Raw genomic sequence first — 19,110 nt, 5'->3', positions numbered from 1 at the left:
ACGACCTTTGACACGATCCTGTTTCGTGAACCTGAAGGTCAAAATTACATTTTTCCCCAGAGCAAGCAGGCAGGTTCTATTAGCTCAGTGGTAAACATGTCAGCATTTGTGCAAGAGACTCCGGTTCAAATACAGGGTAGAACAGGAAAGATACATAGCGCAGCATTAACACAAATGATTTTACCGTTTAGTAGTAAAAAAATCAAAAAATAAATAGCAGTTATAGAGTACAATTAGCACAAGGCAACCAAATCATCATACCATGCTTGTTATATATAATACAGTACATATACATATTATCATATTATACAGTACAAACATGCATGCAAAGACAGATAAGTAGGCTAATAGACAATGATGACCGTTTTAGTGACAACTCAAAAGGAGTTATGTGAGCCTGACATGACCACAAAATCTGATCCTTTTGACATGGTCAGGAAGGAAGTGTAAGTAAGTAAGTACATTTTATTTATATAACACTTCTCACAGAGAGATCATCATCTCACAAAGTGCTTTACATACAGTGAGATTAAAAACAAAGGTATTAAAGCAGAAAAAGGCTGTACAATTCATCTCAAGCAGGACAACAACACAAGCATGGAAATAAAATCATGTAACATCAGCAAACGCTTGTTCAAATAGTAGCGTTTTAAGGTTGTTCTTAAAAATGTCCACAGAGGCTGTAGCTCTCAAGACTTGTGGTAGACCATTCCAAAGTTTAGAATCTACAGTCTGAAAGGCTTTGTCACCTTTAGTTTTTAGTGCTGGTTCCTCCTTAACCAACACATTGTACCTGTTGTATACCTGTGATAATGCTGGCTGCCATTACATTGTTGGACACTTTCACACAAAGCCCAACACATTTGAGAGTGTATGAAGGCCTAACCACAATGGTGTCTGTGCCATGTGGCAATTTTTAAGCCACACATGACCCCAAAGTCTACTGACAGAATATATACACAAGTTAAAATCAAATGGGCTGGATAACACAATAAAGCTCAACAGTTTCCATTGTGATTCTTTGGGGAATATCAAAAACATTTGAGTTTAAACCAGTATAATCCAGTCCCTGAGACAGTGTTTTCAATGTAATAGGAAAATGACCAAACCCGGTATACAGAAATTAGTTTGTTATATTCATGCGTAAACCCAACCAGAGCGTGTGACTCATCTGTAATGTTCTAGCTGTCAACTAAAATGTCACAAACGCCATAAATACACAAACAGGAAGTGATATGTTGTTGCGCAAAAGGAAGAGGATGTATCCATGGTTACCGTTGATCCTCCTGTTGTCAACAGCAACTCAAACAGGTCATTGGAGTAGACAGACACACCCTAAAACAGGAATGCGCGTTAGCATAATTAAAGCAATACATTGACAGATATGTACATAATGTCCTATTTCGAATAACCTCAATTGAGAAATAACCTTGAGTTCCAGATAAAAGTGAGTGTTAGGGAGTTTCATATTACATCATCACAAATCATCATGAATAGTGAGTTTGTGTGTGTGTGTGTGTGTGTGTGTGTGTGTGTGTGTGTGTGTGTGTGTGTGTGTGTGTGTGTGTGTGTGTGTGTGTGTGTGTGTGTGTCCACTGAGTTGATTAAGTCATCCTATTTCATTCTATTTTTGGAGAAATTACTCTATTAAATCTCTAAAAACAGACAGAACTTTCCCATTTATAAATAATCTCTGAGTAGGCCTCTGATGCAACAAGCAATCACCGTTTTTCCTATCTTCTCTCTCTCTCTTTGTATGTGTATGACTCATGTGAATTACATAATTATGTTAAGAGAAGTGAAAATAATATGCAGCTATCTTCTCTATAGACCAAAAGTAAAAAACAAAAAAAACTATGAAACTATTGTACATATACATATGAGTCCAATTGCAATGCAAACATCTACCAACCCTTCATGATTCATGTGCAAATGTAGGATTACACAGAAAGTGTTAGAAAGTAAAAGAAAGATGAAGAAAAGAAAGCAATTAGCAATGCATTTTCCCAAATTAAACTTGGATCTTGGACGGTCTACTCATTGACAGCATGATCAATACTGACCATTGGCATATATTTCCTGATTATTTAATTTATAATTAGATTACATTTTTATCTGGCACAGACACAGGCAATTCTGTTTTGGAATGGCACCAATAGAACACACTCAGTACACTGAACATAAAAATCCCTGGCACTCACTCACTGGCAGCACTGTTCCTGCTATATTGTTACTTTTAGCTCTCTTTTCTTGGCACTCTATTCATTTGACCGTCTGTTATCAATGCCTCTGAGTCAGTGGTTCTCAAAGTGGGGCCCAGGAACCCTCACAGTTACTTGAGGGGGTTCCAAATGGCCCCTTACAGGTCTGCAACTCTCAGAGTTATGGAGGTCCTTGAAATAATAATTAAAAAAAGTTTGAGAAAGTTACAGGACCACAATGTTAACAAGCCCCTAGGGCTTTTTGTGTTATCATTTTAACAATCATCGTAAACCGTACCTCTGTACAATCTACAAACTGTTAATAAAGAATTTAATCAATCAATCAATCAATCAATCAATCAATCAATCAATCAATCAATCAATCAATCAATCAATCAATCAATCAATCAATCAATCAATCAATCAATCAATCAATCAAATGAGAACCACTGCTCTGAGTGATGCTATTCAAGTTGCAGTACACCCTTATCACCACACGGGGGCAGACATGCCACATGAATGGAATCAGAACTACACGTTGTGACTACAAATCCCGCGGATTCCAGGCGCGAATGTTTACGGAAGTGAGAAATCATGGCTGATCGGTGTGCGTTCGTTTTAAGTCTCAGAGCAGCTCACACTGGTTTCTGTGCAGAGGGAGGACACCTACGTCACCTTCTCGGGACACACGAAGTTGAGGAACCAAACACATCTTCCATGTGAACGGATAGCATCATGTGTGTTGTTGTTGTTAGCTAGTTGCTGTGCATAGATGACTAGTTGGCTCTAGTTAGTCGTACTTGCTATAAAATAAAGTTGGCCTAATCAATGAAACCATTGGACTCTGATGAGGATGAGGAGCAACTGGCTGTTTACCAGAAGACACTGAGAGGTACAGTACGTTCACAGTGTCACTGATATAGCCCTAGGATGGCTGTGATATTTCATACATTTCATGTATTCTAGGTATTTTGAATACAAGTATTTGGAATACATGAAATGTATGTAATATCACAGCCATTCTAGGGCTATGTCACTGACCAGTGGTGGAAAAAGTGCTCACATTTTGTTTTTAAGTCAAAGTATCAATACTACAATGTAGATGTACTCTACAAGTGGAAGTCCCGTATTCAAAATGTACTTGAGTAAAAGTACTAAAGTATCGGCACCAAAATATACTTAAAGTACTACAAGTAAAAGTACTCATTGTGCAGAATGTCCCATTTCACAGGTTCAAAATGTATAAAAAGTATTTTGAAAATAGCAGATCTACTGTGACATTTACATAGTGCTTTTATCCAAAGCGCTTTACATAGATTGTGCATTACATTCACCCATTCAGTAGTTACTTTAAACAACTGTCACTGACTGCTCTAGCCATGGTTCATATGACAGTCATGTTTCAGGGCTATGACTGCTCCAGAGAGGAGTTCATAACTATACAAATCTTCATAGATGGACGATTATTACCCCTTCGTAAATCAAAATCTAGGTTTGTTTATTTTACTCACATTTTTACAAGCATGACCTTAATTTATCAAGAAACACAGTTTAAAAAAAACATTTGTTTAATAGTACTATGAAAAGCTTGAATCATTCACATAATGTCTCAAATTATATTTAAAAATGTTTGTTAATAGGATGTTCGTTTAAAGTGCTACCAAACTGTTTGGTATTCGGGCTACCCTAGCTGTAGAATACAACTCTCGTAGATGTATTTATGATTCTGACGTTTTCTACGAGAGTTGTAGGGTTCACGCCCCATGGAGACAAGGACTTTCAGCACTATGCCCCGTAGACACTCCAAACATGTACAAATTGAAAATAAATGTGCTTACCCCCACGTACCAAATGTTAACTGCCTCTACGTGGTAGTAGTTTAATGTAATAATCTATATCTTTCAATAAAGAAGTGTTTTAATGCCGTTTGTGGCCGAACGCTTCTTTCACCCTCGTTTACTTCCTGTTTACATTTAGTGTAATTCCGGGTTTCACCGGATGCGCCCCGTCACTACCCGTCACTACCGCCCATTGGGAACTTCCGACAGAATCGGCCACAGACGGCATTAAAACACTTCTTTATTGAAAGAAATGGATTATTACATTAAACTACTACCGCGTAGAGACAGTTAACATTTGGGGCTTGGGGGTAAGCACCTTTATTTTCAATTTGTACATGTTTGGAGTGTCTACGGGGCATAGTGCTGAAAGTCCCTGTGTCCATGGGGGGTGAACCCTACAACTCTCGTAGATTGAAAACGTCAGAATCATAAATACGTCTACGAGAGTTGTATTCTACAACTAGGGCTACCCATTTGTTTAAGTTTGAATCACTCGTTGTGCCTTTTAAATTAAATTAGCAACATAAAGCGGTTAGTTGTACTATCCTCACATACCTGTTTGTAAATACCTTTTATATGTAGCCTCTAGTCTAGTCTCTCTCTCTCTCTCTCTGTATTTACTGTATAATACATCACCACCAACTGCTGCTGCCCCTCTTTATATTCATGAACCATGTCTTAATTGTATGAAAGAAATTAAGAATGGACTACTGGACACTATATCTAATTATAGTTATAGTGAGAAATCAAAGAGGGGAAAAAAGCCTTATTTTCTGTATGTAAAAGGGAAGAAGTTCACTTAAAAATGTATCTCTCAATTACATCTTCTAACTTTTAATAACTTGGTCATGTGGGTTATGTTTCCAGAGCGGGCCAACCGAAGCATCCAGCAGCTGAGCAGTGCACTGGCGGCGAGGAGCGCCGACGGAGAGGAGACGGGGGCGGTCAGGAGCCCCCTCTCCTTCATGGCCGGGGAGGAGGAGCAGGCAGCGTGGGCCCAAAGGACTCAGAGCCAAGCAGGTGTCAGATGTGATGTTTTTTTTTTAGCCCAGTGGTGGAAAAAAGTACACACACTTTGTACTTAAGTAAAAGTATCAATACAGCAATGCAGATGCACTCTGTTACAGTAGAAGTCCCATATTCAAAAATGTACTTGAGTAAAAGTACAAAAGTATTGGTCAAAATGTACTTAAAGTACCAAAAGTAAAAGTACTCATTATGATTTCAAGTTTTCAAATGTATAAAATCTTTTGAAAATAGCAGATCTACAAGCTCACAATGCGTCCCATCGCAACGCATTGTGAGCTTGTAGATTGGCTATTTTCAAATGGCCGAATGTATATAGGGCTGAAGTGGTTCATGTATGTTTTTTAATAATAATAAAAAATTGTTTTGAAATAATAATAATTAAAAGCAAAATGTAGGAAACAAAAAGAAAAGGGATATTTACTCGACCACCAATTATCAATGTTTTGACTAATATTTTCCTAAAACAAAAAAGGGCAAAATCTTTAAATAATTTTTAACAAATTATTAAAAATAAACTAACCTTTTTCATTGATAAAAATTATGAAAAGATTAAAAAATATAAACTGAACTTTATTTTATTCAACTACTTTGAAAAAACGTTTGAACATTTTCGTCTATAATTACCTGCCCAAAATGAGACGCCAGGTTGTAAGTGGCTAAATATTGGGACACATTGGATCAGATGCATTATTGCAGCTACTGATCAAAAACGGTAAAATAATAGAGATATATTGCTACAGTATACAGTATATATAAATCTTGACCAACCTTTACATAGAGATTTTCACCTGAAAGTAGTGTCTTATTTGCAGTGGGGCCCTGCTACAATTAACTCTATACCAGGCAAGATGACCTTGAACCTTAGTAATGTTTGGTGTTTGGCTCCAGTGTAGTAGCCATTGATAGTTTCATATAATTAAATATTTTATCTTGTGTGTGTCTGTGTGCCTCTATCTTTGTGTTAGTCAACCAGTTGAGGTAACCTGACGCTTCCAGATCCAAAAAGCTTTCGTCACAATTGTTTCTCAGCTTATATGGATCTGGGCTCTCTTGAGAAACTAGTTACTCAATACCGCCCCCATCTGGCAGAGTCAGGTTACAGTTGAGGAGCCTTTTACAGAAACAACAAAAGGAAACACACTCTCCTCTTTCCCCTTCAAAGAAGCAATCTCCACCTAAGGTACCTTACTACAGGTTCAACATTTTAACCACTTAATCCCTACAAACACTTTGTTGACTGTGGTGATCCCATAGAGCAGCGGTTCTCAAACTTATTCATGTCAAGGACCCCCCAAATTGATATGTATTTGGCTGCGTACCCCTCACCCGAAAAGGTTTTGTGCCAGGGACCCCCAGAAGAGAATATTTGTGTCAATTCTTTTCCCCAAATTATTCAAAATGTTCCAAACATTTTCTATATTTTAAATTTATTTTCAAAAATAGCAGATGTACAAGCTTGTAGATCTGCTATTTTTGAATCGCCAACATATAAATGGAAAAAGTGGTTAAAATATTTAATTATAATAATTATTGTGATGCTATGCTGGGTACCCCCTTGAACCCCCCCCCAAGGACCACTGGGGGTCCCCGGACCCCACTTTGAGAACAACCAATGCCATAGAGGTCAATAATTGGCCCCCTTATTTTTTTCCTCTACACCTAATGTCAACATGACACAAGAGCTTGAATGTTTGCCTATTTTCAACAAATGTTCGCCTATTATAACGTGTCTCGAATAAGGACGCTAGGGTTGCTCACTGAGTCGCTCACAGAAAATAACAGATTGTCAAGCTAATAACATGACAGTCAGCGATTTATTTTATTTTCAGCGAGCAACACTGTTGTGTGACAAGACAATACATTATTAATTGGTCTTTAGATAGATATGTTTTTTTTTTTGTTCAGTTTGATGGGTAGTCATTCTGTGTTTTTCCCCCATATGGTACTGTGTTGCTAGACATGCTAATTCTGTCTGACGTGTGATCATCACACTTTTGCCAGAGAACACAGGAGGCGGGGATGGCCATTCAGGACCTGATCCCGATGATTTACAACCAGTCCGAGTATATCCAACATCTGGAAGCCCAAGTCAAATTCTGCACGGTGCGTGTGTGTGTGTTCGCTTTCATGGCTGTGCATGTGTTATGCTCATATCGGAGTCATTTTCTCTGCTAGGACCTCATGCGTTCAGTCTTGTGTCTGCGTGACTGTCCACGGCTCTGCCATAGTACAAGGCTGATTAGTGATCTTGTGCATACTGACAGCAGGCCAAGGGCCTCAGATCTCAAATATTTTCCAAGTCGTTCAAAGTCATTTAAAAAATATATATAATCACAGAGCAATCATCCCTACAGGCTGTGGAGAAGAAAAAGACATTTGTGTTTGTCAACTATGTTTTATAGTTTGTCCTATTTGAAACTGATATAATAATGCTTGTTGCAGACAGTTCATCCCTGCCTCTGTTGCTTGCAATGTGTTCCACACAGAACTGACATTTACAGAAAAAGTAGGTCTCTGCCGGAAGGCTCACAAAACGAGTTTGGCTTTGCAAAAACCTGACACTTGACGGATTGGATTGACGGGTGATATAAAATTGTCATTGTCAATCATGTTTGTCCCAGTGATGACAACATGCCACACTACTTTTCGAAGTGTTCAGTCTCCACATAACCTACTATCTATTCTGGCGGCACTTTGATAATGTAATCACACTAATTTCTCACCATTGTCTCATACTTGTGCACATCCCCAACACATTGTCATAGTGTGTGTGTGTGTGTGTGTGTGTGTGTGTGTGTGTGTGTGTGTGTGTGTGTGTGTGTGTGTGTGTGTGTGTGTGTGTGTGTGCGTGTGTGTGTTTGTGTTTTCTCAGGAGGAGCTGGAGGGGATGAAGCAGCGTGTCGGGGTGGTGGTGGTAGAGAATGAGAAGCTACAATCAGATCTGAAGAACACAATATTGGCACAAACGGTGTGTGTGAAAGAGAGAGTGTTCCAATGATGCTGATTTTGTTACATTTAGTGTTTTTGTGTGTGTGACAAAGAGATGATGACGACGGTGCATGTCGTGTAATGTTGAATATACTAAAATGTCTGTTTATGATTTATGTTCATGAGCTCACATTATGTGCATTCCTCAGGTAAATGAGTGTGCAGCAACCAATCTAGCCCACGACCCGACAGAAGCCCTCACATGGCAAAATAAACTGGTACAGTACATGTCATAGATACCCTCTGTCCTTTCCACTGTTCACTTAAATTGTGACCCATTTCTTTCTTTCTTTCTTTTTCCTTTATTTATTCAGGGAAACCCATTGAGAGCACGCTCTCTTTTTCAAGGACGCCCTGATAACAAACATTTGAATCACATTACAATGTCACAACTAATTTAACAATAAAGCAAAAAAGAAAAGCAGAAGCATAAAACAACATTAAAATAATCGCAAAAGGCGGTGAATCAGACAATACAGTGAGGACATGGATAACAACACAGAGATTAAAAAAACAGATGCAAATAAACAGTGTTACATGAAACAGGTGCAGTCACTATGTAGTGAGTCCTCAAGAAGCACCCTGAATGTCTCTATTGAGACCAATCGCACCAGTTTCAGAGAGTCCTGAAGTTTGTTCCATTTGTGTGGAGCATAATACATGAATGCAGTTTTTCCTTGTTCACTGCTCTTACGTGGACTGGTATATCTAATATTGTGTGTTTGTGAACGTGTTGAGTGACCAGTAACCTTTGGTTCCAAAAGCGAGGATCGGTATAAAGGAAGTTTACCACACAAGGCCTTATAATAATTTGTATCTATTAGCACGTTATCACTTCATACTAGGTGTGTATCTAACCATAATTAGCCATTAACTAACCATAGCGATTATTCAGTCCATTACTTTTTCGGTTAATCCAGAAATCGAGAAGCGTAGATTTAGTTTTTTATGTTTAAATGAAAAAATGAATTGACGTGAAAAAATTTATTAACTGTTGCATCCCTACTTCATACTGTATCTCATTATCTCAGGGTTGACAGAGCAAAAACAGCAAAAGGCAAAGAACTCCTCTTGAAATCTTAAAGTTCCCCTGAATTCGGGGGTGGGGGGAATAAGGAGTTGCCTCCAATATCCAAAATTGAAATCATTTTTAATTTAATTAGTTAAAGTTGATATGTTGTTCATGCAACTCTTGGCTAGATGGAAATATTTCCATGCAATCTAAATATAAATGTATACACCACTGATATTATAGTATTTGCTATATGAATATTATTAAATGACTACAGATGTTAAAATTCCCCAAAATGTGTACATTAAATTTTGTACATTTATTTGTGTTCTAGGAGCAGTTGAAGGTGATGTATCAGGCACAGACTGAAACACTGGAGTCGCTGGTTGTATCTCTCAGGTCAGTACTTAAACTCATTCATTGGCTTATTTGTGTGAACCACTACTGGCCCAATTCTTAAAGGAGAATTCCGGACAAATTAAGTGTTATCTTTCATGTCTCGTTACTCACCTAGCGACGTAAAAAGTGGCGTTCTTTTTTTCCATATATTCCCCTGTCGTCATTTTTTAAACACCCTCCGTTGTTATAATGGGAGCGCGTGGGTTCGTGAAGTTCGTCTATTATAACCGACGCAATGTTATTTTTTTCTCTACTACGATTCATTGTAGAGTCTCATGATAGTCAAACATGCGCTGAAAATTCCTGCGAGCCTGCCGTTAATGGCGAACGATTTAACACTGGTTGCTTGTTTCCAGAATCTGGCAACACGAGTTGCCAGGTTCTGGAAAGAAACAAGCATCCAGTGTTAAATCGTTCGCCATTAACGGCAGGCTCGCAGGAATTTTCAGCGCATGTTTGACTATCATGAGACTCTACAATGAATCGTAGTAGAGAAAAAAATAACATTGCGTCGGTTATAATAGACGAACTTCACGAACCCACGCGCTCCCATTATAACAACGGAGGGTGTTTAAAAAATGACGACAGGGGAATATATGGAAAAAAAGAACGCCACTTTTTACGTCGCTAGGTGAGTAACGAGACATGAAAGATAACACTTAATTTGTCCGGAATTCTCCTTTAACTCTCTCAGTGCCAATGAAATAAAAAAATATGTTCTCTAAACTGCCAGCAATTATATATATTTTTAAGTAAAAAAAAAGTGCTTAGGAAGCGAGATACAGCCTTTTTCAGTTATAAGTTAAACGAAGAGTGGATGGAGCTGCACATCTTCAGATAATGATACTGTATCTTGGGTTCTGAACATTTTTTTTCAAAAAAATAAAAATAATAATAATAATAATTGTATTTATTTATTTTTAACTCATGATTTTTCGTTCTGGCACTGAGGGCATTCAGAAAAAACTCGGGATAACTCGGGGCTTGGCACTGAGAGAGTTAAAATGAGTGCAGAGAAAAAAAGGTTTTTATTTTATTTCTTTATTTTCAAAAATAACAATAATAGAAGATCTACAGGTTCATCTGTAGATCTGCAATTTTCGCTACTTTTGGAAAGGTGAAGTGGTAAGGTAAATAGGTTATAGAAGCAATGTTGCAAATGAAATTTCAGAAATGGAAAATGCTTTTTTTTTTTTGCTCCCCTGCCATTTCTCACTCTCCCTCCCTCCTTCCCTCCCTCCCTCCCTCCCTCCACTACCTCTCCTCTATCCTGTCCTCTGCCGCCTCGTCCACCACCAGGAAGGAGTTGTCCGTGAGTCAGACGGAGTGTGAGGAGGTGAAAGCTCGTCTCAGACGCAGGGAGGCGCAGGCCGCAGAGAGTGCGAAGGCCGGCGGTGCACCGCGCGTGGCAGGCCTGTGTCTGAAATGTGCCCAGCATGAAGCCGTCCTGGCCGGAACACACACAAATGTGCACGTCCAGGCCATTGAGAGGCTCACCAAGTCAGTGCGGCGAGCATGACACATGCACGCACGCACGCACACACACACACACACACACACACACACACACACACACACACACACACACACACACACACACACACACACACACACACACACACACACACACACAAATATCATGAATTGTTTTGACCAAATATATTGATATTATGATGTCTTATTGTGACGATATCACATTTTTATTTTGTATTTATTTAGCAATTAGATTTTTCAGAAAACTCTTAGGATTTAGAACAGTAGTTCTCAAAAATATCAGATCTGTAAGCTTGCCTTACATCTGCTATTCTTTTTAATCATTTTAGAAAAAATCTTGAAAGTGTGTGTGAAACACATCTACTCTTCTGGGGGTCGCTGGCACAAGACATTTTCAGATGGGGGTCTGCTGCACGAAACCGTTTTGAGAGCTACTGATTTAGAAGGCGTTTGTAGAATCGGCTTCAGGTCTTAATGGGTTAAGATGATGAAAACAAAGAGTTCCAGGTTAAACCAGGCAAAATCACAGTTCCAGCACTGTATACAGTGGGACATTTACTCAAGTACTGTACAATCTTTAGGATGTTTTTTACTTTACTGGAGTATTTCCAGTTTTCAGTACTTTCTTTTACTTCTACTCCACTACATCTCAGAACCAAATATTGTACCTTTACTAAAATTATTTGAAAACTTTAGTTACTAGTTACTTTGCAGATGTAAATTATTACTTTGCAGATGTAAATTATTGCATTATAAAACATATATTAACCACTTCAGCCCTATTATATACATAGGCTATTTGAAAGTAGCCGATCTTGTAGATATGCTATTTTCAAAAATGTTAGTACTTTTACTTTTGATACTTTGATGCCAATACTTTTGTACTTTTACTCAAGTAAGCATTTTGAACACAGGCCTTCTACTTGTAACAGAGTATTTTTATATTGTGGTATTGCTACTTTTACTTAAGTAAAGTATGCGAGTACTTCTTCCACCACTGAGTATAAGACACATGCAATTGTGTCCACAGAGGACGTTTCCGGTTTCAGTAAGTAAAAAAAAAAGTAAATCAACCACTTTTGAAGTATGCCAGCTTTACGCTGGCCTTGACATTTGTACATTGCTTATGATAGGACCATCTGCTAAATACCTAAATTGTAAATTGTGCACAATCGGTGTTTGTGATTCAGTACTGTGGGCTCACACCCGTCTGTCTGTGTTTTTGCATGTGTGCATGTGTGCCGGTTTGTGTTCCTGCGTGTCTGCCCGTCCATCTGTCTGTAAAGGGAGCGTGACGAGTTGATGGCGGCTCTGTGCGCGGGGCGGGTCAGCCAGCAGGAGGCGCAGCAGAGAGAGTGGTCAGCCTGTCTGCAGGTCAAACAGGCCGTGGAGATGGCTGAGGAGTTCAAGCTGCAGAAGACCAGGGTCAGTCTCACTTTCAAATAAATCGTCGAAACTTTTCCAAAAATAGCGAAAACAGCAGATCTATAAGCTCACAACACGTCGCAATGCGACGTGTTGTGAGCGTGTAGCTACTTTTGTGCCACACTGTCATACATTTAAGTTGAAAATAGGGCTTAAGTGGTTAAAAGTTCAAATGAATTGGCCTCTGACCCAAGTGTGAGCGGCGTTGGACGGGAAACTCTTCGGTATGTTTTAGCCAATTTGCCAAACTTTATAACGCAAAGCCAAAAATGTAACCTTTGAACCCCAGTGTAGCTTGTTTTGTTCTTTTGTTGATTTGTGCTGGATTAAATCCAAACAAATCACAATTATAAACATATTTTTAGTAGCAATTAAATGGTGTGACTGGTTCATTAAAATGTGTGTTCATGCCCTTAGATATAACACACTTGCCTGGAGACACACACACACTTGTTGATTTATTGTCTTCTATTCAGCACTGCTTAACGACACTAAATCGCTCATTATTTTAGCGGCAGTAATGCATTTTTATAACTTTCTATATAACTATGAGTTTTTCTCTTGTGTGTGTGTGTGTGTAGGTGGAGGTGCAGTGTGAGCAGCTGTCCAGGGAGCTGGCTCGACAGAGGGAGCACATGGAGTGGGAGGCCAAGGCCCTAAAGGAGAGAGTGGCAAAGGCCAGAGAGGAAGGCCGCACTGCAGCTCGCAAGGAGAAAGAGGAACTCGCACAGTCTGTAAGTCTGTGTGTGTGTATGTACAGGTCTCACTACTGTATACTTGTGAGAACCCTCAGTACATTACCACTTAAACCCTATACTTAGTAGACCAGTGTGCTCGACAGTGCAGCTCCTTTTTTCCGAAGCACGAAAAAGTTTTAGAACAGAAAAAAAATATATATACGGTAATAGAAATAGCCGATCTACAAGCTCACCGTGTAGCAATGCGACACGTTGTGAGCTGTTTGTTCACCCCAGGGACGCTAGGGTTCATTGCTGTTAAGACACAAATGTGTGCGTGTGTGTTTACAAGTGTTAGTGACTGATCGATTTTCTTTCTTTTTCAATGTGTGTGTGTGTGTGTGTGTGTGTGTGTGTGTGCGTGTGCGTGTCAGGTGACCAGTCTATCCCAGCGCGTGGCTGAGTTGGAAGGACAACTGGACAGAGCAGACAGAGACAAGAGCTCACTGACCAATCAGCTGGATGATACACTCCGCAAACTGACCAATCAGGAACAAGACGGCACCAAGGTGTGTCTTATGGGCTTGATTCCGGCTGGTGACCTGTGTTGCGTGTCCATCCCCCTATTGTATCTGCACTCCCCCTCTCTCTCAACACTGACCTGTCTAAAACAGTGGCTCTCAAACACTGGCAGCTACAAAGCTAACAGGCTACCATACATTTTCAATGGAAGCCACAGCGACTTGAAGCTGCAAAGCGACACCCGACGTTTGTAGCTGCTACAAAATCTACAAAGCTGGCTTCAACTTGAGGCAGATTCTACAAACGTCTTCTAAATCCTATGTTGCTATATCAGTGGTGCTCAAACTTTTTCATGTCAAGGACCCCAAAAATGATACGTATTTGGCCGCCGACCCCCATCTCAAAATATTTTGTTCCATGGACCCACAGAAGCAAAGATTTGTGTAAAAACATTTTGCTGTTAAAAATGTAGCGCGGTTCGTGCTGCGCTATATAAGCCATGTATGTCACAACTGCCACAGACATGCTGCGTCGCATAGTATCTTTGTATCTTTTAGCTGCCAGGGTGAACGCAGCATGAGACTGCACAAAATGATAATGATGATAATGATAATGAATTGTATTTGTATAGCACTTTTCAAAACAATGTTCCAAAGTGCTGCACAGAGCAAGGTTAAGACCTGGGTATGATTCTACAAATGCCTTCTAAACTAAATATTTCAAACACTTTAAAGATTTTTCAAAAATGTTCAAAAATAGCGATGTATAAGCTCGCAGCGCGGCACAAAGTATATCTGCTATTTTTGAACAGCCAACGCTACAATCTGAAATGACATAGATGCTTTCCCGGTTTTAATGGGTTAAAAACAACAAAGCATGGAAAAAAAACATGGAACCATTTGTCCCATTTGTACGCTTGCAGACTTACAGGTCCATTTAGAACCCCCAGGGAGTCCCTGGACCCCACAGGTCTATAATAAGAATCCCACTCCGGTCGTGCTGAATTCTGTACCTTGACTGTAATGATTTCTTAATTCCAAATGAGGGCGCCAAAGCCTTTATTATTTCAGCATATTCACAACACAGTCCTTTTGAGAAGGAGTACAGATCCTCCCAAGAATATTTTACCTTTTATTTAAAGACAGTAATGCATGCGTATGCTGACAGCACAGTATGTGGATAATATAATTAGTAGTCCCTGTGAATTCAGTTCTATGGTTTCATTTGATTCAGTGTGGGAGTTGAGTTATCACAACCAATTTGTCATTATATATATAAGGTATATACTGTAAAAACCCATAGCTTTTAAACACGTTTTTCTGAGGAAAAACGTAAGACAATTAAAATCAAGGTCTTGACACTGAGAGATATAATCAGAATTGTGTGTGTTCAATGTTGACACAGTATACACACACTCATGAGTTCAAATAACAAACATTCAAACTGTTACCAGTAGAAGATGATGAACGTCATAATGAACATAATGCGGGGGAAAGATGTTCAGTCGTTATTTACCTTGCCTTTCTCTTCCGCAGGCGCTTGTAGATCTGCGCTACCAGGTGAGCCAGGCACAGCTGAAGAGGGACGAAGCAGAGAGAGAGCTCCGAGACCTCGGCACCAAGACCGCCCGACTGAGAGAGCAGGCCGCGCAGGTCAGTCACACTCGTTCGGAACGGGGTTCTGATCAGCGAATTACTTATGCACGGTAAAATCCTCAGAGATAAATTAACACTTGAAGCCCGATCTACGGTATATTTTGTCGCATGACGGCCCCCAGACCGAAAATAGCCGATCTGTAAGCTCACAACGTGTTGCACCCGCAACGCGTTGTTGTGAGCTTATAGATCTGCTATCTTCGGTCTGCGACGCCGTTGTACACGGAACTTAAATTACGCATAAAATATTACCATGTGCCGCAAATGTCTTAGTGTCCTTAATTGTCCTGAAACTCAGTACAAGTCATGTGAACTGACCCATTAGACAGAACAAGAACAATGAATACATTGTGCAGTATTGTAAAAAAATTGATTTTCTTAATTTTATGTAGTTCTTGGAATTACTTTTATTAAAAATAAACAACAACCAAATTCAGTTGCTTTGCATATTCAATTCCACCTTTCACTTTGGCATGTGGGCACATGCATTCATATTCATAAATATGAATATGAATTGCACCGATGAGGGACAGAGGGCACCCGAAGGAGCCACAGGTTCACATAAACAACAGAGATCACAGATAACAGTAGTGGAACTGCGTATGAAAGGGACTTACTGTACCAGCTTAGAGATGGTTGTGTTATTTTTGGAAGGTAAGAGTGGGTGTCTGGTGTATAAGCTCTTGAAAAAGACCGAAAGGGTCGAAACGTTGTATCTGCTGTTTGTCGCAAATAAAAAACCTTTGGAGCATTCAACAAGTGAGTTGCGAGCCCCGCTTTGTTCTGGTGTATAAGCTATCACACACTTACAAATAATAAGCAACTACCAAATGCTTATTTTACAGTACCTCTTAACAGAGAAAATGTCCAAATGCACCCTGCTAGCAGCCCTGCTATCTCAGTGTGTTATGATTATAATATATAATATTATAATTATAATGTTTCCACGGTTCATTTGACCCACATTCCTGCAGACCTTGGATATACAAAACTGGACCCTGCACAGTGCAATCCTCAGTGTTAAAGGTAGTTTAAGTGGTATTTGTTTTGGTTTACAAAACCTTCTTTTGTTTTTGTTTAGAAATTCTTACGATCTAAAATATTCTGATAGTAATCGTTGATATAGAGAAGTTGAACAGGGGTCTGCTGGTCTTTACAGTTCTTTAGTAAACATAAAATACATGTTAAGGTTGCTCAGGGTCACCAATTTCATCCAATCAGGAGAGAGAAAGCATTTTTTAGTTTCTGTTTACTAAAGAGCTGGAGAGACGGGGAGACCCCTGTTTCTGAACAAGCACTCTATAGCAATGATTACTGTGGGAATATAGAGCTATTTAACACTTATTGTAACAAAAAAATATATCTTGCTGTACCTTTTTTAATTTGTCCACATCTAGCTCAGAGAGTGTACAAATGTAACCAAATGGACCTGTAAGGTCTGCACTGGTTGCATTTGTACACTCTCAGAGTTAAATTAACACTGCATATTTGACTGTGTGTATATATTCTTAACCTTGGTCTGCTGAGACACCATTCAACCCTGAGGGCTTTTATTGGTGCATTTTTCGGCAAGGAGGTCATAAGGGGGGCTTATTGTGTAAGGCTCTCTTCTCACCTCTCGCTTCCTCCCTCCTCCCCCTCTCGGCGGGACAGGAAGTGGAGAGGCTGAACTTGGAGCTGATTGGCTGCCGGCAGCACCTGGAGGCGGTCCAGAAGGACGGGGGCCAATGGCAGGCCGAAGCCGTGAGCCTGGCAGAACAGCTGGCAAACACCCAGCGCCAACTGCACCTCACCAGGTAGTACCTAATCCTATTATACATGCCACCACACACACGTACGTACACACACAACACGCATGCACACACACACACGGAACGCCCGCACACACGCAGCGTCCCCAGCCCTCTGCCCAGCCCCAGCCCCAGTCCAGTCCAGTTCAGACCAGTACACCAACTGTACCGCACCAGGTAACTGTTAATCCTATTATACAAGCCACACACACACACATACACACACACGGACACACACCGCTGTGCCATGGTCCCGGTACCAACTGGACCCCACCAGGTCACCTCTAATCCTGTTAGGCATGCCACAACATAACACAACACACACACACACACACACACACACACACACACACACACACACACACACACACACACACACACACACACACACACACACACACACACACACACACACACACGTTCTCTGCCATCAAGCCACTACCCAGCCCAGCAACAGCTCCAGAGGGGCCAAGGCTTTTTCTCCCATCCTTGGCACGCACACGCACACACACACACACACACACACCCCCACACACACACACACACACACACACACACACACACACACACACACGGATGGCGCAGTGCGTCTGACGTTCACTGGACAGTCTGGCCTTGGCACGGCCTGCCTAAGCCCTGCAACCGTCCTCACCACAGGCACTACCGGCCTCCCTCCCTCCCTCCGTCTATCTCAGTCTATCATTCCATCCATCCATCCATCTATCCATCCATCCATCCCTATGTTCCCTCATCCCCCCTTCTATCGACCCCCCCACAGGCCCACACACCAACTTCTTCACCGTTTTCTTATAGCCTCCACCCGTTCACCTCTCCCTCACCCTCCCTCTGTCCTTCGGACCCGCTCTCTGTCCTTTCGTTCCCTGTCTCTTTCTTTATTCTTTCCTCCATCAGTTTCTGCATCCCTTTATCAACCCCCCCCCCCCCCCGCCCACACACACCCCTCTCTCTCTCTCACTCCCCTCCTGCCATCCGCTGGCTGCCATTTTCCCCCTTCTTCCATGCCGGTACCGTGATGGCCCATGCCAGCCGCCCAGGGCACACTTTTCTCCCTCTCTCTCTCTCTCTCTCTCTCTCTCTCTCTCTCTCTCTCTCTCTCTCTCTCTCTCTCTCTCTCTCTCTCTCTCTCTCTGTCTATCTGTCTCTCCTTTCTCTGTCTCTCTCACCCCCGCAGCCCGCTGTCGAGGTGTCTGAGACAGGCACAGATGTGGAGGCAGTGCCCCCGCCGCGCTGAAGGCAGCGGGATCCACGTGTGTGTGATTTTGAGTGTGTGTGTGTGTGTGTAGAGTGTGTGTCGGCTGCTGTGCACGGCTCTGATCAGTGTTTAAGTGTGTTTGTCTGTCAGCTGGCCAGCGGTAACACATTGGCTGCATGGCACGCCGTGTGCCGTGTGCCGTGCTCATGTTAGGGATAAAGGGCACGGGTGCACGCGTGTGTGTGTGTGTGTGTGTGTGTGCTTGCGTGCGCAGGCATGTGAGTACATTCCAGCCAGCTGTGGAGAATGACATGCATATTAATGTGGAAACATGGTGACTTTGACCCGTTCTAGAGGGCTAAACAATCTCAAGTGTGTGTGTGTGTGTGTGTGACAAAAAGTTTAATATGTCTTCATGTTAGTATAATTTATTTGTCACTAATGTCCACCCTCTTACATTGAACAACACACATCTCTTTCCATTACCCCCATGAGTCACAGTCAGCATTACACACATATACTGGGTCTGTCACAATCAGGAATTCAGAATAATTATACCTGTAAGCAAAGTGTTTATCTTGTTTAAACCACTTACTGTAAGCCCTTTTTTATATTTTGTTCTACGATGGTATCGTGCAACAATGCGACGTGTTGTGAGCTTGTAGATCTAGACCTGTAGTGACATGCCCAAAATAGTGACACCAGATTTAAAGTACTAAACGCTATAGTCTTACATTAAACTTAACATTATGTCATCTCTGAGGAGCGTCCCGGTAGATGAACGGATAGACCTGTGCGTCATTCCCCGGTTTGATTCCAGCTCGACACCTGCGTTGCGTGTCTTTCACCCTCTCTGTGGACAGT

General features: G+C 41.0%; 1 protein-coding gene across 1 annotated transcript in view; it reads left to right on the top strand.

Moving 5' to 3' along the window:
* Positions 1 to 2,933: 2,933 nt before the first annotated feature.
* sdccag8 (SHH signaling and ciliogenesis regulator sdccag8) overlaps positions 2,934 to 19,110 on the top strand; it is a 67,091-nt gene continuing 50,914 nt past the window's right edge. Inside the window, exons 1-14 of the mRNA XM_080449648.1 lie at positions 2,934 to 3,093; positions 4,910 to 5,062; positions 6,037 to 6,049; positions 6,161 to 6,251; positions 7,073 to 7,174; positions 7,944 to 8,039; positions 8,209 to 8,277; positions 9,406 to 9,470; positions 10,770 to 10,970; positions 12,251 to 12,389; positions 12,971 to 13,123; positions 13,501 to 13,635; positions 15,124 to 15,240; positions 16,897 to 17,039. Of these exons, the coding sequence (XP_080305774.1) occupies positions 3,030 to 3,093; positions 4,910 to 5,062; positions 6,037 to 6,049; positions 6,161 to 6,251; positions 7,073 to 7,174; positions 7,944 to 8,039; positions 8,209 to 8,277; positions 9,406 to 9,470; positions 10,770 to 10,970; positions 12,251 to 12,389; positions 12,971 to 13,123; positions 13,501 to 13,635; positions 15,124 to 15,240; positions 16,897 to 17,039 (1,541 nt within the window). The 5' untranslated portion in view covers positions 2,934 to 3,029. The remainder of the gene's footprint in view (positions 3,094 to 4,909; positions 5,063 to 6,036; positions 6,050 to 6,160; positions 6,252 to 7,072; positions 7,175 to 7,943; positions 8,040 to 8,208; positions 8,278 to 9,405; positions 9,471 to 10,769; positions 10,971 to 12,250; positions 12,390 to 12,970; positions 13,124 to 13,500; positions 13,636 to 15,123; positions 15,241 to 16,896; positions 17,040 to 19,110) is intronic.

This window comes from Gymnoscopelus braueri (genome assembly GCF_963280865.1).
Source record: "Gymnoscopelus braueri genome assembly, chromosome: 14".
NCBI classification, from domain to species: domain Eukaryota; kingdom Metazoa; phylum Chordata; class Actinopteri; order Myctophiformes; family Myctophidae; genus Gymnoscopelus; species Gymnoscopelus braueri.
This window is presented reverse-complemented; position numbering and strand designations above follow the sequence as displayed.